At 47.9% G+C, this 27,550-nt stretch overlaps 1 protein-coding gene across 2 annotated transcripts; it reads left to right on the forward strand.

Annotated features, from left to right (window-relative positions):
* The first annotated feature begins 8,675 nt into the window (after positions 1-8,675).
* Positions 8,676-26,926, forward strand: RHBDL1 (rhomboid like 1). Of its 2 annotated transcripts, XM_033167658.1 has the most exons (8): positions 8,740-8,778; positions 17,955-18,113; positions 20,225-20,449; positions 21,163-21,311; positions 22,200-22,312; positions 24,393-24,493; positions 25,595-25,655; positions 26,001-26,926. In XM_033167658.1, the coding sequence occupies exons 1-8, from the start codon at positions 8,740-8,742 to the stop codon at positions 26,270-26,272; spliced, it is 1,119 nt and encodes a 372-aa protein (XP_033023549.1). In that variant the 3' UTR covers positions 26,273-26,926. The 2 variants fall into 2 exon arrangements, with proteins under 2 accessions (XP_033023550.1, XP_033023549.1); XM_033167659.1 differs by lacking the exon at positions 17,955-18,113 and having other exon boundaries at positions 8,676-8,778; positions 26,001-26,272.
* Positions 26,927-27,550: the final 624 nt, after the last annotated feature.

The raw sequence follows: 27,550 nt of genomic DNA on the forward strand, positions 1-27,550 counted from the left end.
CAAGATACTCTATGGACTTTGGTGGTAACACTGCAAGTTAGGAACTGTTACTGACTTGGGCTATATGAAAATAAACTCTTCTTGGCTTTAAGGAATTTATATTCTGGAAAATTTAAACTCTTTGCCTAAAAGTTGGATTTTTGGGACTGGTGTGGGCTCCTGGCTCAGCAGTCTCTTTGTTCTCAGAACTGAGCTGCTGGCCACCTGGTGTTTACTTTTGGGACTGTTGGCCTTCTGCTGTGAATGTCTGAGATTGTTACCACAGCAACTGGAGTGACCTTGAGACTACAGCTGCAGAGCCCACAGGGAATGGAAACTAGATCTAAAGGAACTGGCTCTGAAAAAAGAAAAGGCTCTGTTTCCCTAACTCTACAGGAACAAATGGAGAAATTGGTTGTTAGTGTGGCAGAAATTGCAGCAGGACTGAAAAGCGTTACTGAAGGGTTGAAGCAAACACAAGATCAAGTTTCATCAGGAAATACAGCAGTGAACTCAGCAATAGAAAAATTACAGGCGGACATAAAAGCTGATATTAAAAATTCTACGCAGACCCTGGAAAAATCAATTGGGCAAATTGAGGAGAATGTAAGGAAGAACAGAGAAGAAATTAACAGGATTGGGCAGGAGGTGACCACCCTGAAAAAGGACTCAGAGGAAATCAAAGTGGTCAAGGAAAAAATAAAAAAGGTGGAGGAAAAATTGGACAATTTAGATTTGGAGCAGATAGAGAATATTGGAACACGACAGAGAACTGTTGAAGAGTCTCTCGCGTTTCTGCAACTACATCAGAGAGAGGGCAACATCCGTCTAAGGGGTCTTCCAGAATTGGAAGGGGAAGACTTAAAAGCTTACATTGTGAAGCTATTTTCAGGATTTTGGGAGATAGAAGAAGTTAACGTCTCAGCGCGCATAGTGAAGGCCTTCAGATTTGGTCCAAGAGGTTCCAGAGGAAAGAAAAGTAACAAAACAGTTAGTGATTGTCTGATTGTGTTACACGATCGACACGATAGGGACTTTTTTCTGGACTTGCACTACAGAAACAACCTGGTGGTAGAGCAGAATAAAGTAATTTTTTATAAGGATATCCCCAGATTTTTCCTGGACAAAAGAGTTCCTTACAACGATTTGGCAACTGAGCTCAGAAAAAGGAAAATTCCCTTCAGTTGGGAATTCCCAGAAGGCCTGGCATTTACGTTTGAAGGAAAAAAGATAAGAATAAGGTCCCTGGCGGAGAAGCAAAAGTTTTTGGACAAGCACCTGGAACAATTTAAAGGCACACCACTCGACCCAGCACAACTTTACAGGTTCCTAGCGGAATTTCCACCACCGCCGGGACTACCAAGTCTACCAGGTCCAAGCCAGGATCCAGAGAAAGATAAGAAAGGAGAAGCAACTGGAGGAGAAGACTAAAGAAAGGAAAATGGCGCTCAAGTTAATGACATGGAATGTCCGGGGATTGAATCAGAGACCAAAGAGACGCAGAGTGTTTTACAGCATAGAAAAGAAGAACTTGGATATAATATGTTTACAGGAAACCCACATAGCCCGACGTCATAGAAGATTACTACAGAACAAAAAATTAGGCCAAGAGTTTATATCATCGGACAAGGTCAAGAAGAGAGGAGTAGTGATATATGCAAAGGAGAAATATAGCCCAAGACAGCTTTTTAAAGATGAAGAAGGGAGATACATCGCAATTGAAATTAATATACAAGGCGAAAAACTTTTGATTCTGGGACTTTATGCACCAAATGATGGAAAGTCAATTTTTTATAAGAAAATACATGATCTGCTGTTGGACTATTTGGATTACAAATTAGTTTGCCTTGGAGACTTCAATGGTGCAGTTTCCACACTAATGGACAGATCTCAAAGAACCAAATTAACGAATGATGGGAAACTCCCAAAGACTTTTTTCGAAATGGTGGACAATTTGAATTTGGTGGACTCTTGGAGATTAAAAAACCCTACAGATACAGAGGCAACTTATTTTAGTGAACCTCAGAAGTCATGGTCGAGGATAGATTATATTTGGATTTCGAATGAATTGGCTCCAAAAATACAAAAGGCAGAAATTGGTCCTAAAACTCTTTCAGACCACAATCCGGTACAGTTAAATTTAAAAATGATTTCCAAGGATTCTTTTAGATGGAGAATGGATGACGCTTTGATGAGAGATACCAAGCTAGTAGAAAGAGCGGCGAAAAAGATGAAAGAATACTTTCAGATAAACTGGAGTTCCGAAGTGGAGAAAAGAATTGCCTGGGATGCAAGTAAAGCTGTAATGAGAGGATTTCTCATTAGTGAAAAAGCAAAAAAGAAGAGACAACAAAATGCAGAAATGGAGAGATTGCTGAAATCAATCAAAGAAAAGGAAAAAGAATTAAGAGGACATCCCAGATGTGTTAAAATTCAAAAAGAAATCAAATACTTGCAATCCCAATATGCCAATATAATGAATCAGGACATTGAATGGAAAGTGAAAATGATGAAACAAAGAACATTTGAATCGGCTAATAAGTGTGGAAAACTACTAGCTTGGCAATTGAAGAAAAGACAAAAGGCAAATGTCATCAATACTTTGGTAGTAAATGGAAAAAATGTGGAGAAACCGGAGGAAATCAGATGGTGTTTTCAAAGATTCTACAAGCAACTGTACAAGGAGGAGAAGATAGATGAAGCAGAAATAGACCGATTTCTGGAAAAGAACGGATTGCAAAAAGTCCCAGAGGAAAAATTAGTTACTCTCAACCACCCAATATCGACACAGGAGATAGAAGATGCAATAAACAACATGCAATTAGGGAAGGCTCCAGGACCGGATGGTTTAACAGCAAAATATTATAAGACATTGAAAGACTGGCTATCGCAGCCGCTAAGAGAAATTTGCAACAAAATACTAGAAGGAGATAGGGCACCAGAGACGTGGAAGGAAGCCTTTATCACACTGATTCCAAAACCAGATACTGATAAGACTCAAATGAAAAACTATCGTCCAATATCCCTTTTGAATGTGGATTATAAAATTTTTGCAAATGTATTGGCTACAAGGTTAAAAAGAGTGTTGAAAGACTATATACACAGAGATCAAGCAGGTTTCTTGCCAGGAAGACAAATTAGTAATAATACGAGAATTATTGTGGACATTTTAGAAAAACTGGAGAGAAACATAAACACAGATGCGGCACTACTGTTTGTTGATGCAGAGAAAGCATTTGATAAAGTTTCTTGGACATTTATGAAAAAGAATCTGGAAAGGATGGGAGTTGGTGAAAATTTTTTGAATGGCATTAAGGCCATCTACATAGAACAAAGAGCTAAAGTAATAGTAAACAGTGTGATATCGGAGGAGTTTGAAGTTGAAAAGGGAACAAGACAAGGGTGCCCTATCTCCCCTTTACTTTTTATTACGGTCCTGGAAGTCCTCCTAAATATGATACGAAAGGACAAACAGATAAAAGGAATTCGTGTGGGAGAGAAGGAATACAAATTACGCGCCTTCGCAGACGATCTGATGTTATCCCTGCAGGAACCGGAAAGCAGTGTCCCCAGAGCTTTGGAAATAATTGAACAATTTGGACTTGTAGCTGGTTTCAAATTAAACAAGCAGAAAACCAAAGTTTTAGGAAAAAATTTGAGTGCAGAACAAATCCAAAGAATACAGGAAGGCACTGGCCTCAATTTTGTCAAAACAGTAAAATATCTAGGTTTAAATCTCACAACCAAGAATTTGAACCTGTACAAGGACAACTACGAAAAACTGTGGATGGAAATAAAGAAAGACATGGAGATATGGACAAGATTGAAATTGTCGTTAATGGGAAGAATTGCCGTGATAAAAATGAATGTCCTACCAAGGATGCTGTTTTTATTCCAAGCCATACCAATTTTGGACAAATTGGACTGTTTTAAGAAATGGCAAAAGGACTTATCAAGGTTTATATGGCAGGGCAAAAAGCCAAGAATCAAGTTCAAGATTCTAACAGACTCTAAAGAGAGAGGAGGCTTTGCCCTGCCGGACTTAAGACTTTACTTTGAAGCAGCGGCCTTTTGCTGGCTAAAGGATTGGTTCAAACTAGAGAACGTTGATGTATTGGACTTGGAAGGATATGATAATATGTTCGGCTGGCATGCATACCTTTGGTATGACAAGGTTAAGATCCACAGAACTTTTAAGTCTCATATAGTTAGAAAATCCTTGTACCAGGTCTGGACTAGATATAAAGACTTGTTAGAGAGAAAGACCCCTAGATGGATTTCTCCAGTGGAGGCCAAAGCCTATAAGAGACCGAACATGTCTGCAAACTGGTTAAGATATATGGACATATTGCAGCAGGAAGGGGACTCTTTTAAGCTAAAAAGTTACGATCAAGTGAAAAGTCAGGTCCCCGACTGGCTGCATTATCATCAGGTATATGAAACATTCAAAATGGACAAAAAAGTTGGTTTTCAAGTAGAAAAATCAAAACTGGAAACAGAACTGATAGAATCGAACTTTAAAAACCTTTCCAAAATGTATAATCTTTTGCTAGAGTGGCATACGAAAGATGAACTGGTTAAATCGTCAATGATAAACTCGGCGAAAGATATAGGACATAATATTATGATGGATGACTGGGAGGGATTGTGGCAAAAAGGTATTAAATTCACTGCTTGTCATAGTTTAAGAGAAAATATAATGAAAATGGTTTACAGATGGTATTTGACACCAGTTAAGATAGCTAGGATGAATACCAAAATGTCAGATGTATGTTGAAAATGTAAACATGCGAAAGGTACCTTTTTTCATATGTGGTGGTTGTGCCCAGCGGTAAATGCTTTCTGGGATAAGATTTACAACGAACTTAAGAAGGTAATGAAGGTTACCTTTTGTAAGAAACCAGAGGCATTTCTTCTGAGCATAACTAATGAAGAGATACCCAGCCAGGATAGAGTGTTTTTTATGTATGCCACAACAGCAGCTAGAATCTTATTGGCAAGAACATGGAAAGGCGAAGAGATACCAACGGTGGAAGAATGGCAGATGAAGATGATGGAATATATGGAACTCGCAGAACTGACTGCCAGAATCCGGGACCAGAGGGAGGAGAAGGTGTCACGGGACTGGAAGAATTTTAAAGACTATCTAGTTAAATCAGTAAAATTGAATATTTGAGCAGAATTAAATAGAACAGCGGCTTTAGCAGGTATATGTTAGATAAAATTGTTAGCAAGATATTTTTGTGTGAAAGATTTAATTGTTAGAAAATATGTTAAGATTTCGTGTTTAAGTTAAGATATGATAAAGTAAAGTAAAGCACATTAAAAATTGAGCAAATGTGAATAGAATAAGATACAAAGCTACCTAGAAGATATATATGATTTTGAAGACAGTGGAGGGAATGGGGGAAGTCCCCCAAAACAGAGAAGATAGTAATAAGAAAAGTAAGAGGATAAGTGTTAGTCTAAAGGTTTGTATATGTTTTTTTTTATTGTAATTGTTTGATTGTGTTTTTGTGCTGTGTTTATGTATTGTATTTTTGTATTGTTAATGTTGTTGTTTATGCTATGTTTTCCTTTTGTCTTAATAGAAAATAATAAAATCTTATAAAAAAATATATATATATATATGAGTTAAGTCACCAAGTCCAAATCATTAAAGAAAAAAGCAAGAATAAATGTCATCTTCATATACATAGGTAGAATATTGGTGTTATTTGATTGTCAAGTGTAGTTCCAGACTTGTTTGGCTTGTGACGATGGTTGTCTGTGAAATGATACTTCTGCTGTATATATAACCACAATTTATTATTTATATGCCACCCATCTGACTGTGTTGCCCCATCCACTCTGGCCAACTCCCAACAAAATATTAAAAACACATTGAAATGTATTCATTGTATTACATACCATACCTATAATAAAATAAATGAATGCCAAATAATATTTAAAAAGTATCTGGAGGTTCTAGTTCCTGTCAAAATATCAAATTATAGATTGCCCTGTTTGTCAAAGGAAACAGGAACAGGAAATATTACCTCCCAGATCTCATCTGGTTTTCCTTATCTGCTGCTATCCGAGATTCTTTAATTGGAAATCTGCTGGGAAGGACCTTATGCATGATGTATGCATGCTCTCCCCCTGAGGTTTTGCCCACCCTTGGGTCTTCACCACATTCTTTCAGGCAGAGAGGCAATAGTGTCACTCTCCTTCCTGCCCACAATTCCTCACTTTCCAGAGGATGTGAATATGGATGGGGCAGAGATGAATATTCAGGCTCCTTGGTTCCATGGCTTTCACGACCTGCTAACCAGCTGCTGCCAGCCTCTCCTATCTCCACCAGACAGATGAGCATTAGCCCAATGGAATGATTAGTGAGCCATCCACCCACAGTAGGACCTTTTCCAGTTCACCACCTAAGATGAGGCTTGTCAACTTTTCAGCCAGCTCTTGCAGCGATGCCTTTAAAGCACACAGCTGATGTTCAGACATAAGCAGGTTATAATGCATGTGTATATATAGGAATATCTTCGTACTGGCATAAAAACTTTCCCTTCCTGGTTTCTCCACAGTTTAGCTGGTGGAAATGGTACAAGACAAGGTCAGGATACTCCCCGCCAACCCAGGTAATTTGGCAACCCTTACCTAAGTCCTGTTGCTAAGAGCTACAGAGGGGAGCAAGGAACTTTGGTGAGGTTCTTTTTCAGTGCAAATGGTGATATTCAAAGTGTTCCCTGAAAGAGCAACACTCCCTCCATGCAAAGGCATTTTGCAAAACTGGGTGTCCTGCATTCTACATATTGTGAATATGGTTTGGACAGGGGTGGGGTGGGGAAATGGTGGTCCTAGGGTGGTTGCTGGAAAACGCACTTCTCAGATGGCCTGTTTATTCAGCATTCTTCCTGATTTGCTTTTGTGGTGGTTAGACTGTGTCCTGTCTTTATTGAGCATTCATCCTGATTTTCTTGCAGGGTGTTCACTCAGCAAACCACTTCCTGTCGATCATTTGCTCATCCCACACTTTTCAGTGCATTTCCCCACAATTTTCCTAACTCCCTCCAGGATGCTGAGCTCCCCATCATGGCAGTGGGAAGCCAGGACTGTTCTCCTACTTGCCAGTAGCCATGAAATATTGAGTGCCAGTTGGAGGGGTGGGAAGAGGATAAGAGCAGCATCTTGGCGGCTGGCACAACAGATGCCTTCTTGAACAGGAGCACTTCTACTAGGAGGTGAGGGTGTGCTGCAACATTTTGTTGCAGGATCCACCTACCATTCTGGCCTACTGTGCAGGGGTGGACTACAATCTTTCAAATTTCAGTGGTGCCCTGTGCGAGGCCAAAATTCAGTGCCCCCTTGCCTATTGTCTTCCATTCTGCTCAATTCACTATGGCATAATTGCTATGCCCTGCAGCGCCCAGTGTGGAGGAACCAGTCCCGCTGCCTTGCTGGCAGTGCATTGCTGGCAAGATAATGTATGCAAATGTTTTAAGTGTGCCCTATTAATATTAATACAATATTGTGGCCAGGATCTAAAGTACCACACCAACTTGGTCCCTACACGCGTCGGGCACTCAGGCCTTCTCCACCTGCCCTGGGCCACATAGCAAACCACTTTTGAAACAGAAGCCCGGATCCCCACTGGGCTCAAGCAACAAGCCCTTAGGCATGAGTAAAGGACTGCTTTCTATCCCTGTGGATGATAAACAGGGTATTATATTTATTTTAAAAAATGTCCAGTAGCACCGTAGAGACCAACCAAGTCTGTTCTTGGTATGAGCTTTCATGTGCATGCACACTTCTTAGTTCAAGATGTTCTATAACAGTGATGCGGGACCAGTTGGGACTCTTTCCAGGCCAAATGCAACCCCCCTAAGCCTCCAGAAACGCTCTCCATCCTCCTCACCTGCTTTTACCTGGCTGGATCGCACCCTAAAATGTGATCCTTCCTCTTGCTTTTGCCTGGATGGAGAGAAATGCCCCCCTTCTCTTCTGATTTTTGCCTGGCTGAACCATGCCCCTTACTGTGCACAGACTGCACCTGTTGTTCCGCCCACTTTCGCCTCTGGCCCGCCCTGCCCTCTGCCGGCATGTGGCCCGCGGCAGGTTACCCATGAAGGAATGCGTCCCTCGGGCTGGAAGGAGGGGGAAAGGGCTCTCCACCACGCCCCTGTCCTTTGGGATTCCTTCCCCGCCAATCGGGTAGGAGAAAGGGGCGGGTCCGAGCCAGCCAGCCTCCCTCCCTCGCTCCGCGGGCGCCGCCGGCCGCTGCGGCTCCGGGTGGCCCGCCGCGCGCTCTTCTTCTCCCTGCGCCGCTTCGCGAGGGCGCCAGAGGGGGCTGCAGCGCTGCTGCTGCTGCTGCGTGCGCCGGGCGCCTGTCCATCCGTCCCTGTTCGCAGCAGCAGCAGCAGCGAGGAGAAGCGGCGCTTGCCTGCCTGCCTGTCTGCCTGCCCGGCCGCCGCTCCTGCGCAACGCCCTCCCTCGCGCCGCCCGAGGCGCAGCGGGCGCCTCCCTCGCCTCGCATCTCCCCGCCCCGCCGGGCTGCCCTAGGCTCCGCCTGCCCGGCTCGCTGCCTGCCACTCGCCTCGGGAGCCCGGACTGCTGCTGCTGCTGCTGCTGGTCCCGCTGCTGCTCGATCGCCTTCCCGGCGGGGGAAAGAAAGCAAGGCAGCCGCCGGTGGTGCCAGTGCCGCCGCCGCCGCCCGTGCGCTCTTGCGCTCCGCCGCTGTCCTCCTCTCCCTCTGCCGTCAAGCCCAGCAGGTATATGGATAGAAGCTCGTTGCTGCAGCTCATCCAGGAGCAGGTGAGCCGGGCGGGATGAGGCGCCGTTTCCACGGCAGCGTCGCTGCCGACAGGCTCCCCTTGGCATCGGGGGGAAGAGGGGGCGGGGGGCAGTGGCAGTGGCATCTCGTGGAGGGGAGGAGTGTCGCAGCTGGGCAAACAGGTTGCAGTGCCCCGGAAAAGCGGCTCCTCCGGCTGCTGGTGTGGGGTCGGCGGGCACTGTGCCAGCCCCCCCGCTGCTTGCCTTGGCATCGCTTTGGCCGGGCCACGTGTGGTTGTGCCAACCAGGAGATACTCCAGCTTCAGAGTGCTGGAGGGAGGGAAGGAAATGGGCAGGCATGGGCGGGGTGAGGACTAGGTAGAGCCGTCCATGAGCACCAGTTCGGATTGGAGGGTGGCAGAGGCCCATTTAGATGGTGGTGGGTTATTTCAGGATGGAGCCATAAGGGATCTGCCTGGAATTTTCATTTATTTTTTTTATTCGGTGGGGTGGGAGATTTAGGCAGGTGTTGCCCCACCCCAAGCTTTCAGATCTGTGGTCTTCCTACTGGCATTTATCGTGTTGCTCCGTCACCCAGAGGTCACCTAATGTGGAAATCTGCACCATGCATTCAAACCACTCTCTTGCCACTTTAGCAGTCATGGCTTCCCCTAAAGAATATTGGGAGCTGTAGTTTGTTATGGGCACTGGGAACTGTAGTTCTGCATGTGGTCTCCTAACAACCCTCAGCACTCTTAATGAACTACAATTCCTAGGATATTTTTGTGCTGGTGGTGGGGAGACATAGCTGTTTAAAGTGGTCTGAGAGTGTGTTAAATGCATAGTGCAGATATGACCCCAGCACTGCCCACCACTGATCCAGAGAGCATAGAGCCAGGCCTCACGGGTTCAATCACTGCTGCTGGTGGGCAACCCATTGTAAAAAGGCAGGGTGTCTTTGCTGTTGCCTTTGGTCCTTGCCCATGCCTATCCAGCCTAAAGGTCTGAGACCAAGGAAGAACTGGCATGGGTTTGTACTGAAAAATAGATGGGGTTCTCATTTATTTATTCGTTGTTGCATTTACATTCCACCTTTTCTTAATGGAGCTCAAGGTTGTGTGCGTAGTTCTTCCCTCTTCCCATTTTATCCTCACAATAACTCTGCAAGGTAGGTTAGGCCGAGAGACATTGCCTAACCCAAGATTACTCAGGATGAGTGTGGATTTGAGCCTTGGTTCCTCAGGTCCTGCTCTGTTGCTGTAACCACTACACAACATGGCCACTGACATGGCTGAAGCCCAGGGCAGTATGCCTGGCAGGGGGACAAAAAATGTGTTTGCATTATGACAGGATCTGTGGATTCCCCACTGATGGAATCAGGGCTCTGAGTCTTAGTGGGACCACTGTCCTCTTGGGTACCATAGAATCATAGAATTGTAGAGTTGGAAGGAACCACGAGGGTCATCTAGTCCAACCCCCTGCAACACAGGAATCTCTTCCCCATCATAGAATTGGAACCCACAATCTTGAGAGTAAGAGTCTCACGCTCTACTGACTGAGCTATCCAGAGTCTTATCCTTTGGTGACTTTGCAAGGAACTCAAAGCCTTGTCTTCAGAGCAGCTGAAATTCTCTTGCTGGAGGCTGGGCCGATTGTGCCACACTTCTGTCACCCCTGCATCCAGTTCAGTCAGTGGCCTCTAGTGCACCCCCCCCCACGAACCTCCATGGCATATTTCATTTTGTCAAAGTGACCGTTTGTTTGTCTGTCTGTGAAGGATTCCTTCATAAGAACTGCCGGGATCTGCTGTTGTTCCTGAGCTGAGCGCTGGCATAGCGGTCTGGCTCAAAGCAGCGACCACAAAGCACAGAACAGCCCCTGCTTGAAATGGCACATTGACTAAGAGTTCACCTGGTGGGCTGAGGAGTTGCCATGCTGTCAGTCTTGGTACCTTCCATCAGCAGCATGGCAACTCCAGTCTGTTTCACAGGGCTGTTGTAGTGAGTGTTGCCGAGATAACAGATGTGAAATGCTCGAGTGCCGTTGTAGAGTGGAGAGTTTTTGCGCTCTGATCCTTCTTATGAGCTTTCTGTAGGAATCTGGTTGGCCACTGTGAGAACAGGGTGCTGGGCTGGATTGAACCTTGGTCTGATCCAGCAGGCTCCTCTTATGATCTTATTGAAAGCCCTTTGTAATATTATTATGGGACTGGATTCAATCTCAATGTGAACAAGTGGCCTTGATATGGTGGTGAAAACTGAAGTATGTCATTACTGCTTCTGGACCAGAAGATGAGCCCCAGATTTTATATTAGTTGGGCAGCATACTATGACCCGCAAACACACATGAGCTGCATTAGCCAGACCCTCAGCCCATCTGGCTTAGTATTGCTTACACTGACTAGCAGCAGCTTTCCCAGCCCTACCTGGAAATCGAACCAGAGGCCTTCTGGGGGCAAGGCACATGCTCTACCATTCAGCTACAGCAGGGCTTCCCTAAAGAAAGCTCAACAACTCTGGTAAATCCAATGGGTAGATCACTGCCAGTTATTTTATAGTGGTTGTAGATTGCAGTCTCTTGGAAGTTGGACAGCCCTGAGCTACAGTCTTTATCCATTAACTGGAGAGCAACGTAGCTAGGGCTTCATGCCATCATTAAGGTGAGAGTCACATAGAACTCTGGAAGATAAATTCAAACCTTTGCTATAGGATAGTTGGGACTGCAGATCCTATGCATACTTGCTTGGGTGTAAGAAGTGCAGAATTTAGTGAGACTTCTGTGGAAGCATCCATAGGATTGCACAATGAGAATGGCAGTCCTAAGCACTGTTGACTCCCACCACGTTGAATGGGGCTTATTTCCCTAGTAGGTTTAGAATTATAACTTAGACAAGGTTCCTCAGTATTCCCAACTGTGAAATGGGAACAGTAAAGCGTGTGTACACGCACACCACATCCCTGTTATGCAAACAAACAAAACAAAATTAGAAATGCAGCTGACTCAGCTGATCTAATACAGCTTTGTTCCGTGGTTTATTCAATCACAGGGGCTGATGCGAGGGGAGGAATGAGCTTGTCCTATTCTCCTTCCTATGAAGATAACAAAACATACTTTTTTGGAGGGGGGGAGTTTTGTGTTAGCACAGAACTCCATGAAGCTCGGTATTTAATCTAAGGGGGCAGCAGCTAACTTCTGGCCCTCCAGATGTTGTGAGACTCCTAGTCCCACCAGCCCCAGCCAGCATGGCCAATGATCAGGAGTGCTGGGTGTTGATCTCTAACAACGTCTGGAGGGACACGAAGATTAGCTGCCACTGATGTGCCCGACTCACACAAGAAGTTATGTGTGGTGAAAGGGAGCGGGTGAACTTCTTGTAGGAGCATAGGAAGCTAACTTATAGTGAGTCAGATCACTGGTCCATGCATCTTAGTATTGCCCACACTGACCGGCAGTGCCTCTCCAGCAGGAGTCTGAACAACATGCCTGTGAGCTGCGATGCAGGAACGTGAGTGGCTATACTTGCAAGTTTTGTTTAAGTTACTTTGTGGTTAGCATGCGCTGGGTGATGCTGTGCCGGGGCAAGGCAGAGAGGAAAGAGCAGCTGGCTACAACAGGGGCCGCTCTGACTAGCTTTATAATATGCTGACCTAAATAATCCACATGAACGGCTTCCACTATCCCCCAGTGACCTCCCAAGGGAGAGAGGAAAAGCAGCTGCTAGGAGCAGTGGGGCTCTAATCGTCAGCATCCCGGAATTTACTCTGCGTTAGGGTAGCCCCTCCAGGATCAAGAGAAGACCCTGCAGCAGGGTCAGCCCCTAAGCGGAGATTCAGGAGTGCTGACATGCAGCTCGTCCTTCTCATGTTTCGTTCCCTGCTGTAATGCAGGGACACAGAAGCCTTTTTTTTTTTAGCCTTGGGGCTGCATTCCCTATTGGGCAACCTTGGTGAGAGGGGACATGCCAGTGGTGGGCGGGCCTGGGGCAAAACTGGGCGGAGCCACAAATGCAAATTTTAAAGGAATGTCAATTTTACCTGTGTAAAGGAGGCTGGTTTCTACAGACACACTCTATCCTCCAAAGCAAGAGGCATTATCAGAATTCAAGGACATTTTCCAGCCAGGCAAAAACACTCAAGCAGGGTGCAAATCAGGGGCAGTGAGGGGTGTGGCTTGAGGAAAGAAGGTGTGTCTGGTGAGTGGGTGGGGCCTCCCAAAGGTTCTGTGTGTCTATAAGTGGGTGTGGCCTGGGAAAGGGTGTCTGCCTGAAGAGGGGTGTGGCTTAGGGAAGAGGGATGTGGCTCACAGGTGGTTGTGGGGAACACGGGTTTGGCTTGGAGAGAGAGAGAGGCCTGGCAGTCTGCATTTGGCCCTCATCTTTGAGGCCCCCCAACTGTACTATAAGGTATTTTCTTCCCACTTTCTCCATTGAGTGAAAATTTTCCAAAGCAGCGAACATTGTAACCTTAAAAACAAACAGCCTTCAACAAGGAATGGCAAGGAAGCTGAGCAGCAAGACTGTAATGGCAGCAGTTGCAGGCGACTTAAAAGCAAACAAACCCTAAAGGCATAAATGCAGAATTAATGAAACAGCAGGCACTGAATAGAGCAGCAGCTTACAATCCCTGAAGGTGTGTGTTTTAGTTTTAGGTTTTTTTAAAGTTCTGTTGGGTTCAGTAGAAACAGTAGTGCTCAATTGCTTGGGCAAAGAAGAGTCAGGGGATGCTGTCCAAGTGCTGAACCAGTGGGGATACAATAATGGACTGGATGGGGCCCAAGAAGCTGCAGCTGAAACCTGACAAGGTAGAGGCGCTGTGGATCCTAGGTATGGGAAGTGAGCCCAAGGCTTGCTTGGGTTATGCTCCCTCTAAGAGAGAAAGTGCATGGAGTTGTAAGACCTACTCAGACTTTTGACATTGGCCCATCACTTTTCTAGCCTCGAAAAGGCTGTTTGTTTTTCAAAGTGGATTTGATATGATGGAGCACTTTGAACCCGCTTTAATTGTGCAAACCTACATTTTTTGGTTGCACCCGAATCCCTCTAGCAAAATAGTCCAGAGGCCACCTAAGATGCAATGGATTCTCCCCCACCCACCCCCTTGCTAAATGCTCCACCACTAGACAGCACAACCCACCAAGTCACAAGAGGGACTGATTCTTGTTTGCGGTGTGGGGAAGGCATGGCTTTGCGATGCATGTAGCAAAATGAAGGGTTGTTCTTAGCTTGGGGCAACCTCCATCCTCAGAGCATGTTTTTGTCCCTGGCAACATATTTCCAGGTATTGACAGCCACATGTTTGGCATGGCTATAGTTCAGACGCCCTTGCATGCTGAAAACTACTGGTAGCTGACTTTCACCAGCCAGGACTTCCTTGTGCTGGGAGGTGGGCAGGTGAGGACAGAGTGCTTTCCTGCTGCTCAAACCTGATGACATTTCTCTCTGTGTGTTCCTCCTTCCCCTCCCGCCCCAAGCATTCCCTGTCCTGCCCATTCCTCAATGACATTGCCAGCTTGTTCTCTCTTCTGCGCCTTCTCTTCCCTGGGGGAATAAAATGGCAAAGACAATGTAATGTGTAGAATAATTTTGTTTTACTAGCTCTGCCACATGCCTGGAACCTTGGGCACTTTGGGTGCCCTGGGCAGGGTTTTCAAGGGGTGCTTTTCTTTCTGGCAAACCTTCCACCTTAGATTATTTTGTGCGTGTATTCCCCCGCTCCCACCGACAGAACAAAATAGCAATATAGACTAACCCATTTTATTATATATGATTTTTCTGGTATAAGCTTCTGTGGATTCAAGTCTACTTCATCGGATGTGCACACAAATTATATAGTGCTATAGGTTGGGGAGGGGTGTCAGTCTGGGAGTGACCATGGGTCACTTAGAATGTATAAGGGAAACTCTGCTGAACCAGTCAGACCAGATTCTTTGTAAGATAATGGCGTGAACTGGCCAGCTAAGTGCTGCCATTTACATGTCCAAGGAGGTTACCCTGTTGCCATAGAGACAAGTGGCTGGGCCTTTTCCCACCTCATCTGGCTGGATGCCATAGGAGAGATAAAAATATGTCGTGTGTGTGTGTGTGTGTGTGTGTGTGCACGCGCATTTTTGGCTGATGCTAGAAGCTGTAGATGCAGAGGCTTGTCCTGCTCTGTGCTGAACCCAACGCTATGGCTTGGGGATCTCCCTGGGAACAATGGGGAGGTAAGATCTGTTGGAGTGCTCATGCTGTGAGCCCCTCTGTCCCATGCTCATGCTACATATATATGTAAGTAAATTACATACCCCAAAGACAACACAGACTCCTCTGACCTTGACTCCAAGGGATCCAAGCCCTGGTTAAGTGTGGGAATCTCTGGAGTCTCTTACTACTCAGAGATTGGGGTGCGCATGACAGCCTGTTTCCCTAAACTCTCTCTCTCTCTCGTTCAGCAGTTCTTGACATTCCTGAAGACGGCCTTACAAGTGGAAAATAGTTCTTTCCAGATACAAAAATAGCCACGCATCTCAGGGTGGGTTAGTCATGTTGATTAGCAGAAATGCCTTTGGGAGACTATAATGGCCCCCAGAGACACTTTCAGTCATGTCTCCACAGTGTCCTACTTTGCAGCAGACAGTCCTCTTATCGGAAGGGCCGCCCATTCTAAGTTTAGTTTAAAGAACCTTAAGAAAAGGAGAGCAGGAGGGGCTGTGAAGTTGCCCATTGATGGTTTGAGCACATGGATAGCAGACTGAGCCATCGGGCACACAGCTCACCTGGTCACAGTCTTCTCCACACTGGGGAGATGTCTTTCAAACACAGTTTAAATTATAAATTACACTCCTCTTGTAAAAATGTGCATCTGTACATATATGTTAGCTGCTCCGATTAGCGCAAGAAAATTTTATACAGCCTTTTTTTCTTTTCTTTTGTGGATATGCATTTTCTCTTTCTTTGGGGGGGGGGTGCCTAAGCAGACAGATACCATTAAAAACAACAAATAGATGAAGCTGAGATTCTCATGAAATGCTGGAGGGGGAAATCAATTTGGGTTTCAACACTGCATATGAGGCAGGTTGCTTAATTTTGAGAAGTGAGTTGACCTGTGGCTCGGAAACCTTTCGGAAACCAACTACTGTACATGTTTAGATCTACTGGAGCTGGCTCCTGAAGTCATCGCCTCGGTGAACAGTGCTAGTCCTGGTTCCCAGTGTAGTGCTGGGAATGTTCCCTGCCTGGAATCCTGGAGAGCATCTGCCAGTCAGTGTAGACAGCTCTGTGCTAAATGGACCAATGGTCTGATTTGGTATGAGGTAGCTTCTTTTGGCAAAGCATTACTCAACAAAAAGCTGTTTACTGAGCTGTTTGTTAAAATAATTCTTTGGCTTATTGTTGCAAAAGGCACTTTCTGCTGTTGCGTTAATGTCTCGGATGGAAGATTGGTTGTAGTGTGTGTGTGTGTAAAAATCCAAGTTCTGCATTGTCTCAAATTCTCCCCCCCCCCCGGCCACCATGCAGATGAGCCAAGTTGATTATATTTATGTTGAATAATAGATTCATTTGGCTACGGAGTACGGTTGAGGACACAGTAGTCTGTTTTTTAAGGGCACGTGAAGGAGGAATGCCTTTTGAAGTATGTTAGGGCAATCAAATTTATTTTTGCACATCCTTAAGATTTCATCTCCTTGCACTTTCCCCACCTCCCTTGGGGTCCCTTCCAACTGTACAATTGTATGATTCTATGAACACTCAGACTGCGCTGCTTACTGATTCCATCCCTGCTTGCCTCCCTTTTACCTGTGGATCACTGCTACTTACTGAATCAGGCAAGGAGCTATGCAGGATGTTGAAGCCGGATTTATTATCCCTGGTTCAATATATCCCATAAAGGTAAAGGGACCCCTGACCATTAGGTCTAGTCGCGGACAACTCTGGGGTTGCAGCGCTCATCTCGCTTTACTGGCCGAGGGAGCCGGTGTACAGCTTCCGGGTCATGTGGCCAGCATGCCTAAGCCGCTTCTGGCGAACCAGAGCAGAGCACAGAAACGCCGTTTACCTTCCCACCTGGAGCGGGACCTATTTATCTACTTGCACTTTGTTGTGCTTTTGAACTGCTAACCTGGCAGGAACAGGGACCGAGCAACGGGAGCTCACCCCATCACGGGGATTTGAACCGCCAACCTTCTGATCGGCAAGCCCTATGCTCTGTGGTTTAACCCACAGTGCCACCAACGTCCCTAATGTATCCCCTACTTACCTTCAAAGTTCTGGATTGCAAAATTGCTCCAGTCATAGGCTTGAAAGTGTCAACCAAGCCCCATGGTCAGCGTGGTGTAGTGGTTAGTGTGTTGGACTAAGGAACTGGGAGACCAGGGTTCAAACCCCCACTCAGTCATGAAGCCAGTCAAAGGGTGCATTCAAGTGTGGGGTATATTGCCTTAGTTTTCTTGATTATAAAGCTGCAGCTTCTGTCCCATTTTCTAATGTCCCTTTCATATTGCAGTACCTGCTGCATCATGGAACTGTGGCTTTTTGACCGATATACCAGCCTGTCACTCTAAATTTCATTCATGCCAAGTAAGCACGTTGTGACATAGAAAAACGAACATCAGTGAACACCACAGCTAACCTCCACCCTTTCTGCATGTGTCTACTTCTGTCCCCCCCCCCCACAATTGCCCCATGAAAATGGCAGGGAAGAACTCTATGCTGGTATAGCACCCCCAAAATTCTGTCACTTTACTCCCACAATTTTCCGGGTCAAGGGAGCTGCAAACGGAATTTTTCTGGAATCAAATAACACAGAAATGAGCTCTAAACATGCACTGTAGTCCGTTCGTTTTCCCAAAGCGACTTCTGCATGGTGTGAACCTTCAAATGCAATGCAGAACAGGAAAACGTCAGGAAAACAAACTAAACTGCCTTGCGAATACAGCCGCAGTCTTGGCCTATAACTTACCTTGCAGGGTTGTTGTGCAGAAAGTGGGAAACAATGTACGCCACCCTGAGCTCCTTGGAGGCAAGGTGGGATATAAATGCAACGATAAAAAAAATGGCTAGGAACTTGAGGTTGTCAGGGGGTGGGCGCTAACCAACCAGCAATAATTTAGGGATACGGAATTCTTCATCCAGTATCAAATTCTGTCCTTGCACAGAATAAACAGCCCTTCTGAGATGGATCGCCACTCTTGATTTCCAGCTTATTCGTTGTAGCTAATGCCAAGTGCTGATTCTTCAACAGCTTGATCCTGAAAACACCGGTTTCATTGGCGTGGAGACCTTCGCCAGCCTGGTACACAGCCATGAACTGCCTCTGGACCCTGCAAAACTGGAGATGCTGGTGGCATTGGCACAGAGCAACGACGAGGGACAGATCTGCTATCAGGAGCTGGTAGACTTGGTCAGTGGCATGAGTACTGGCAGCCACCGTAGTTGTGGCTCCATCAGCACTTGTGATTCTGCAGGATTTCCGACCTATACCTCTTAAGATAAAATAAGAATCAGTAAGCAAGTTCACACACAAAACATTAATTAGAAAGAGCAATAAAAGCAGACTTTTTGTCGGTAAGCTTGTTTGAGCAAGGAAAGCTGTAGGATGAAGGTGCCTGTCTTAACATCACATGCACTGGACATCACAAACGCTCCCTGCAAATGATGGTTTGAAAATTGAAGCCCACTGGGTGGGCCTTGGGACAGTCACAGTCTCTCAGCCTAACTCGCCTCACAGGGTTGTTGTGAGGGCAAAATAAGGAAGAAAAGAACCAATGTCGGCCACCAAGAGCACCTGGGAGGAGAGGTGCAATATAAATGCAATAAGTAAATATAAATATAAAACTTCATGCCTCTCTTTCCCACTCAAATGTGCTTTCCTTGCCAGCCTGCCTGGCTTGAGCAGGAGTGCAAAATGTTTTGCCAAATTTTGAAGCCAGTAAGATTTTGTAGAAGTCAGACATAGGCTGTTTCTATCTTCCAAGGAGCTGGAAGTGGCATATGCAGTGATCTCCCTCTCCATCACAACAACCTTGCGAGGTAGGTTAGGCTGAGAGATAGTGACTGGCCCAAGGTGACCCCGTGGGTTCCTACAGGTACGGCGCGTCCATTTAGGCCTGTTTAGGGAAGTTTTTAGACTGTGACTTTGTATTGTATTTTGGTATTTGTTGGAGGCCGCCCAGAGTGGCTGGGCAGACCCAGCCAGATGGGCGGGGTATAAATAATAAATTATTATTATTATTATTATTATTATTATTATTATTATTATTATTATTATTATTATTATGGCGAACTAGGCAGTTGCCTAGGGCACCAAAATGGAGGGGGCGCTCCGCCAGCTTCTCCGCCCCCTCTGCCAGCGGCAGAGTGACGGGGAGGGGGGAGCAGCCTGAAATCGGGCTTCTCCACAGGGCTGGTGCTAGGGATTGGCGGGGGGGGGGGCGCCAGAAGGTGATCTCGCCTAGGGCGCAAAAAACCCTAGCACCGGCCCTGGGTTCCTATAGGGGAAGGGTTCACTGGAGAAAGACCCCGTATATGTAGAATCTCCCCCTCCTGTAATCTTGGATAGCAAAGGGGCGGGGGGAGAGTCCAATTAAAGGGATAATATCCAATTCTCTTCTCTTCTTCCTAAGTTCTTTGTTAAAAAGCATTTAGGCTGCACCAGCTATCCAGTTCTGAATACTTAATAGTCAATAATTTCTCCTTAATTGGCTCAGCTGAGTGCCAAGATGGTAAGGAAAGGAGGAAGGCATTAGTAGGCAGGCTCAGTCTGCACACCGTGTGACCTGCAATTCAATTCCCGAATGCAGCGCATCTCCCTGAGCAAGGCCTTTTGGTGCTGCTCATCATCCAGCCCCAAAGGACTGAGTGAGTTTGCCCTTGAGCACCAGGGAAGCAGGTGGGAGGTCAGGCCCCACAGTGCCCCCTGCTGGCCAAACCTGGGGTCTCCCTCCCTTAAGCCAGTCCGCTGCCCGTTTAGCTGGGAAGCAGGAGTAAAACTCTCGGCAGCCCCCTTTTCTTTTATTTAAGAGCCGGTATCTCCTCGTTCGAATATCTCCTGTAACCACGAACTCACCAGGCAAGCCTTTCTCTCTTAGCCTCAGCTCCCCACCTGCGACAGAAGGGTATTAGGGCTGACCTACCTAACAGGGGTGTCTGTGAGGCTGTTTTCAATGCTTGCTGCCAGTTTCTCATAGTACTTATCTTGGATATATTTGCAAGGCAAGGTTAGCAGCTGACTGGAGGCTTTAAGCAGTGTTGAGAAAGCAGTCGCCGCCACCCCCAATCTTGTTTGCAAGTTGGTGCCTCTGTCTGCAGAAGAGTCCAGGGCATCAGCTTTCATCCTTGGGTCCCCAGAGGATGGGGGCTTCAACTCCCCTCATCCCTGCCCAATGGCTAAGCTGGGTGGGGGGTGGGGGGTGGCGAGAGCTGGAGCCCGGGGGGGGGGTGGGGCTGGTTCACCCCGAGAGCTCCAGGGAGCGGGTCTCCTGCCTCTTTGCATGACGTGGCCCCTCTCTGCAGATCAGCAGCAAGCGGTCGAGCAGCTTCAAGCGAGCCATCGCCAACGGGCAGAGGGCGCTTCCCCGCGATGGGCTCCTGGACGAGACGGGCCTGGGCTTCTACAAGCGCTTTGTGCGCTACGTGGCCTACGAGATCCTTCCCTGCGAGATGGACCGGAGGTGGTACTTCTACCAGCATCGCACCTGCCCCCCTCCGGTTTTCATGGCAGTCGTCACACTGACCCAGGTGGGCGGAGAGGTGACCTGCTGCTCTCCCGAGTGCTAGCTTCCCCTCCTCTTAGGGGGAAGAGGCGGCCCGTGGTTAACTTTCAAAACTTTTAAAGAAAGCTTGATCAGCGTCCTGTGTGGGAGACGCCAGGTTCTGCGGCTGGAGGAATTCTCCTTGTATGCGTGCACCTGTGTTTTGATCATGCATCTAAAGAGAATTCCTGCTGATACAAAACAAAATGCTGCAAATGGATCCCGTTTATTCCACAGTTGTGGCAGTTTTGCACAACTTATTCTGCTTTGCCTACTCATGGGTGGAGGAGGGGCTGCAGAAGGTGCTGAACCCCAACAATTTCTGCGTCCCCCAACCATTTGGACACCAGAGATTTGACTAGGCATTGCCCCCACCCTGTTTCTTTCCTTCAGTCATATATTTGAGGACCAGCACATTGCTTTGTTTTTTGTTTTTTTTAAAGGAGAAGAATTCAGTAACCAGCCAACTGCTTTGTGTAGCTTTTTCTGGTCTCCTGTTCATTTCCAGCCTAGACGCAACCTGTTTAAGGCATTTTCAGCTATTTTCTTGAGGACTAGAGACATAGGAAGGGAAGGCAGCTTTATCAACTATATCTCTGGGTGTTGACAAGGTGCTGGACAGCCTCACACCCATTTGTACACCATAGTAGATATCCTAAATAACCTCTCCCCCCCCCCCCTGCATCCTGTTTCTGTTAGATCATCGTATTCCTCTGCTATGGGGCCCGGCTGAACAAGTGGGTCCTGCAGACATACCACCCTGAGTACATGAAGAGCCCCCTCGTGTACCACCCGGGACACCGAGCCCGTGCCTGGAGGTTCCTCACCTACATGTTCATGCATGTGGGGTAAGTGTCTGCCTTGTCTTCCCCTCGTTGCTTCCAGCAGAGCAGGGGTCGGGAACCTCAGGCCTAGGGGCCAAATACAGCTCTCCAAGCCTCTCTGTTTGTCTCTTGGAACTCTCTGCAGGCCACGCCCCCTCTGCAGCCACGCCCCTCACCAGCCCTGCTCCACCCCCTTCTTGAGTTTTTCTGCTTGGCTGGAATGTGTGCCCAAACTATGATCGTGCCTCTCAATTGCTAGGATGGAGGCTAGAGAGGAGTGAATCAGTGTAGGAACTAGCGTACTGCGTAAAAGGTGGAATTGGCATTTGGTGTTCTGCCCACCTTTGGCATGTGGCCCCCAGAAGGTTGCCTGGTTTGGCAGCGTGGCCCTCGAGCTGAGAAACATTCCCTGGATGTGCAAGTGAGCAAGCTGACTCTGTATTCTGCAATGTGCGTACAGATGGGGGGGAGAGGTGTCTATAGGGAGGGGGCACCAGCCCACTGCCACTGCAGGTTAGCTCAGTCAGTACAGCATGAGACAATCTCAGGGTCATGGGTTTGAGCCCCACCTTGGGCAAAAATATTCCTGCATTGCAGGGGGCCGGACTAGATTGCCCTCATGGTTCCTTCCAACTCTACAATTCTGTGAGATTCCTCTGGGTTCTGGAGACAGCAGGAGAGGCTCCTTCGTTTGGGCAAACTGCACCTGCAGACCTAGAGAGAACTTTAAAACAGGAGGTGACATTTGGGCCTGAGAGCTTCCGAGACCTGAGAACATCACAGGGTTTGGGGAGGGAGCAACACTGCAAGTTTCTAACTCTCATCGTTTCTGGCAAGGTGAGCTGAATGTTGTCTGTCCCCTCCTGGAATTCTTGGCTGCTGAGCTTGCTGCCTTTCCGTGTCTCTTTCCAGGTTGGAGCAGCTGGGCTTCAATGCCCTCTTGCAGCTGATGATCGGGGTACCCCTAGAGATGGTCCACGGCATCCTTCGCATCAGCTTCCTCTACCTCGCAGGAGTTCTGGCAGGTGAGGGAGCCTGGCTCGCTCCTCTCCACTCTTCTCCAAGCCCCGCTGTTGGACACCATAAATCTGCTAGTCCTTAGGCCCAGGGTGGGGGAAGACATTTCAGCCTGAGGGCCACAAGGGTACCTTTTGCCCTGTGCAGCAGGCTAATCTCTGCACACCCCTGTCTCTATCTTCCAAATTCACATTCCAGGCTGGGTCACATTCTAGCCAGGCGGCCGGGACCCTCTGGGAGTTGTTCAGCACATCCAGAGAGGGATGGGGCCTGGGGAGAGTTCTGAGGGCCAGGTAGAGAGGCCTGGAGGGCCACACTCAGTCCTCAAGCCTGAGGATCCCCAGAGTGGCTTAACAGTCATTCTCTCTTCCCAGGGAACTCTGGGTATTGTAGCTCAGTGAGGGGAACACAGGAGTCTCCTAACAACTCTCAGCACCTTTAACGAACTACAGTTCCCAGGATATTTGGGGGGAAGCCATAAGTGGGATGATACTGCTTTACACGTATGGTGCAGATGAGGCCTTAAATTATGGTGCAGCACACAACACACACACACACATTGTTGGGGTTTCATTTTGGTTCCATCTCCTTTCCTTCAAGACAGTATATAAACAGCGCTCTGTGAACCGGGGTTCTGTCTCTGGGACCTCTAAATCCCTCAAAATTGAGACTGCTTTCCCTGGCTGTAGATCTGTCTCTCTCTTTCACTCACTCACACACACACACACACACAGAGAGAGAGAGAGAGAGAGAGAGAGAGAGAGAGAGAGAGAGAGATCCCTGCATTATCACACACTGTCTCTGCTGGAGAGCCCAGTCTGATCAAATCCCACGTTGTCCCTGTCCAAGATGGCTGGGGGGGGGGGGGGAAGAGGCATCAGGCTCTAAATTATGGTGCTTTTGGGAGAGTATTTATTGGCTGCCACTGCAAGATTTATTTATTTATTTGCTGAGCCCCTGGGCAATTAGAGCAGCTGCTGGAATTGCTCACCCATCCATGTCTTTTTTTGGAGAGGCGGGGTGGTGGTGGTGGAACGGAGAGCAAAGTGGAGGGCGAACAATTCCTCATCAGTCGCCACCTCTCCTCTCCCAAGCTGCTGTCTCAGCAAAGTACATGGGGGGGGGAGGGAAGGAGCAAAATCTGCCAGGCTACCCCCAGTGGGCTCTGGCGAAAGCATTTCACAGCTTCCTAAGGCCTGTCCAGGGGAGGCTGGTATTGTCTCCCCTCCACAAACCCAAGAGGGTTTGTGGGTTACAGAGCTTCAGGGAGAACCCATTTGAAATTGTTTAAATATGTCAGAATTTTGTTCTCTCCCTTCCTCCTTTCTTTGTCTTTGTCAACCTAGGGAACCCCCAGATGTTTTGGACTACAACTCCCATCAGCCCCAGCCAGCATTGCCAAGGGATGATGGGAGTTGCAGTCTAGGGGGGCGGCAATCACATTGCTGACCCTGTCTGGGTCATATTCACCCCCTATGTTGAAAATACCCTTATACCATTTTAACAGGCATGGCTCTCTCTCCCCCAAGAATTATGGGAACTGTAGTTTCTAAAGCATTCTGAGAGAACAGTTAGGAGAACAGTTCCCAGGATTCTTTGGGGACAGCCACGACTGTTCAAAGTGTGGGGTGCGAAAGGGTTCCATGCTGGAGAAGGCAGTCCTTCAAGAAGAACCAGTGTGGTGTAATGGCTAGAGGGTTGGGTGATGACCAGGGTTTGAATCCCCACTCAGCCATGAAGCTCTAGCTGTGCTACCTTGAGGCAGCCGCCATCTCTCAGCCTAACCTACCTCACAGGGTTGTTGTGAGGATGAAGTGGGGAGAAGAACTGTGCACACTACCTTGAGTTCCTTGGGAGAAAATGTGGTATATAAATATAATATATAAAATGAAGAACGCCTTGAGGCTTGGACAGGCAAAGGTGTAGCAGGGAGAGGACCATGGGTGTCGATCATTTACTGAGGGGTGTCCGGACTACATTTTTGCGGGCAACTAAATGCGTGTCAAGTTGCTGAGGCAATGAAAATCCTTTTGTTTGTGGTGCCCCTGCCCAGCTCCATCCTATTTCTCCCCCCTATTTCCCTTTCAGGTTCCCTCACCGTCTCCATCACAGACATGAGGGCACCTTTGGTTGGAGGTTCGGGGGGAGTCTACGCCCTCTGCTCCGCTCACCTGGCCAACGTTGTCATGGTGAGTGCGATGACACTTTGAACTTGATGGGCGCTTGGTGGGCTTCAGTATGGTGTGATTCTATGGCATTCCATGTGGCTCCTGGGTTTTAGCCAGCCAGTACCCCTCAAGAATACTCCATTCCATTATCGCCTTTCCTCTTTGTTTTCTGGGAAGAGGTTATGTTTGTTTCTCATTTTCCCTAGCAGACATTCTGCACTCTGTGGTCACTGAGCATGCTCAGTCCTCATTGAGCTGTTGTTGTTTTTCGGGGGAGGGGGGGTCCATCCCCTGACCCTCTATGGTTTCTTTTCTGAAACAAATTGTACTTCTTCATGCCTTGGTATTCTGCCAAACATGGTGATAACTGCCTCTTGTCCCCCAGTCTTGGCTAGACAAATAAAAAAATATTACTTTAATTATATTAAAAGTATATCCCACACTTTCATCCAAGGATCGCAGGGGGGTTTATAGAACAGAACGGTGTCATGGAAAACTAAACCAAACCTTGCTGGGCAAGAGTAGCCATTTGGAAGATATCCACCCTGCCATTTAACCAAATGATCCTCACAACAGAACCCCCAAACCCAAACATCATTTCCCTCTTTAGCTCCCCCACCCAGGTAAACAGATGGAGACAGAGTGTGCTCCTCCTCAGACCTACAGTCCCGAGACAGCTGGCTGGTGTAACTGGGTGCTGTTTCTGGCAGCGAGCAAGAAAGCCAGCTCCCTGCGGCTGCTTCTTCTCTGGCCAATGGCTGGGGCTTGGCTGGCCTTCCCCTTGCTGCCGCCTTCTTCCTGGGAGGTGGGTCATTCAGCCCCATGGTGGCCTTGGACAATGGCAGAGGCCCAAGTGTGCTTCCCTTGAGCAGTGCCGTTCCAGGGCAAATCCGCGAAGAAGAATTTCAGGATCAGGTTGAAAGCTCCTGGAGTTGTAAATGTTGGTGGACGTGATACCGTTTCACTTTACGTTAGATCTGGTCGGCCACTGCGAGAACAGACTGCAGGAGGTCCGTTGGCCTGATCCTGCAGGCTCTTCTTACAAAAGCGTGTGATGAGAAAGTTATCGGGAGAAGAAGCTGTGGGCAGAAAAAAACTCCAATTCTTTTTCTGTCTCCGTAGAACTGGGCAGGGATGCGTTGCCCTTACAAGCTGCTCCGCATGGTGTTAGCCCTGGTGTGCAGTAAGTATATTGGTCTCTCCTTGTTGAGACTTCCATGGTGTGGGGCGGAGGCAGGCCTTTCCTCCTGCATCCTTGCTCCCATGTGTGAAACCCTAATTAAACACTGTGCAAGGGCCCGGATCCAGGCTGGGTCAGTCCCAGATTACCGTGACTTGGATTGGGCCCAATTAAACCCTGAAACTGCTCGGGAGGGGGGACATGCACATCTCTAATATAAATGTTATAAGGCACTATGTACATACCAAAGGAGGGGAGGGGCAATGACAAGAGAGACATGCCTCAAAGGGACTAGAAGCTTGGGACTCGAGCCATGTTGTTCTCTTGTCTCTCTCTTTCCCCTCGCAGTGAGCTCTGAGGTGGGCCGTGCTGTTTGGCTGCGTTTCTCTCCCCCCTTACCCTCCTCGGGCCCCCAGCCCAGCTTCATGGCCCACCTGGCAGGGGCGATTGTGGGCATCAGCATGGGCCTGACCATCCTCCGCAGCTACGAGGAGAACCTCCAGGACCAGTGTGGCTGGTGGGTGGTGCTCCTCTCCTACGCCACCTTCCTGGTCTTTGCCGTCTTCTGGAACATCTTCGCCTACGACCTTCTAGGGGCACAGATCCCGCCTCCCCCGTAGCAATCCCCTCCCGCTTCCCGGTCCCAGTTCTCTCTGCAACACCCGCCCTGGAAGTGCCAAAAACTGCAGACATCACCGGAGAGAAAGGGAGGGGGCTGACCTGGCGCGCAGGAGCCCGGGAGCCCAGAGACCGCGCCGCGTCTCCGAAGCGATGCGTCAGCCGGATGCCAAAAACAAGATTACAAAGGACCCGTGCTAGGCTCCTGCGGGAAGAGGCCGGAGGGCAGTTGGGGCAATCTGTGACCCAGGAACGAACAAACTGCCACCCCTTTCCCTATAATTCCTCCTGGTCCACCCCCACCTGCAGAATAGGTGCTCAGCTCCCAAAGAGGGGTGGGGGGGAGATCCCTTAGCAATCGTGTTCTCAGAGATCCCCTTATAGGCATGAGAGTCTATGTATTCTTTTTGGGGAGGGAGGGGTGGTTGGTGGGTTGGTACCTCTTTACCTGTGTCTATTGCAGAGTTTTGTGTTCCTACGGCAGAGCTGCGTCTGTGATGATGGATGCAGCTGCATCCGATGCCTTCAGATCATTCCTCGTGCTCTTGAGTTGCTGGGTTTGTTGGCTTGTTTGCTTATAACCTCCTTCGTTCCCTTGCTTTGGAATTGGTTTTTTCTGCGAGCTCCTTGGGTAACACCCGTGTGCTTCAGTTTCTTTATCGGGCAGGGGCTGAGATGGGGGGGTGGGGTGGGAGGGTTTTGCCTTTTATTTGGCCTGGGAGTCCTTCCATCTAACTGTGGTTGGAGGTCTGGTTTTGGGGTTCTTCTGTAGGGAAGGAGGGAAATACAGCATCCTCCATCACTCAGTGTTTGATGAGGTCGTTTGCAGGCAAAGGTCCCAGTTCAATCCCTGGCGCCTCTAAGGATGGCCCTGTCTTGGACCGTGGAGAGGCGCTGTCAATCAGTATAGTCAACTTTGAGCTAGATGGTCTGACTTTGTATACAGAGCAGCTTCCTATGCTCCTGTGTGTGTGTGTGAGAGAGAGAGAGAGAGAGAGAGAGAGTGCGCAGGAGGTCCACACCAATGCACACCAGCGTGCAGGTCTGCGTGCATTATTATGATTATTTAAGGAAAAAATCAAGGGTCAAAGCAGCTTCCTGTGTTTCTATAAATGTGTCTACTCTGCGCTGAATCTTCTCTGGCCTTAAAGCAGATTCCCAGATAGAACTCTAGGCCCAAAGATCTCTGCAAATTCCATGGGGTTCAGGCAGCTTCCTTCTCCTGCTTCTTTCTTCCATCACCCTGCCTCTGCCCCCCTTGTACAAGTATTGCCAAGGTG

The sequence above is a fragment of the Lacerta agilis genome, chromosome 13 (genome assembly GCF_009819535.1).
Source record: "Lacerta agilis isolate rLacAgi1 chromosome 13, rLacAgi1.pri, whole genome shotgun sequence".
NCBI lineage: Eukaryota > Metazoa > Chordata > Lepidosauria > Squamata > Lacertidae > Lacerta > Lacerta agilis.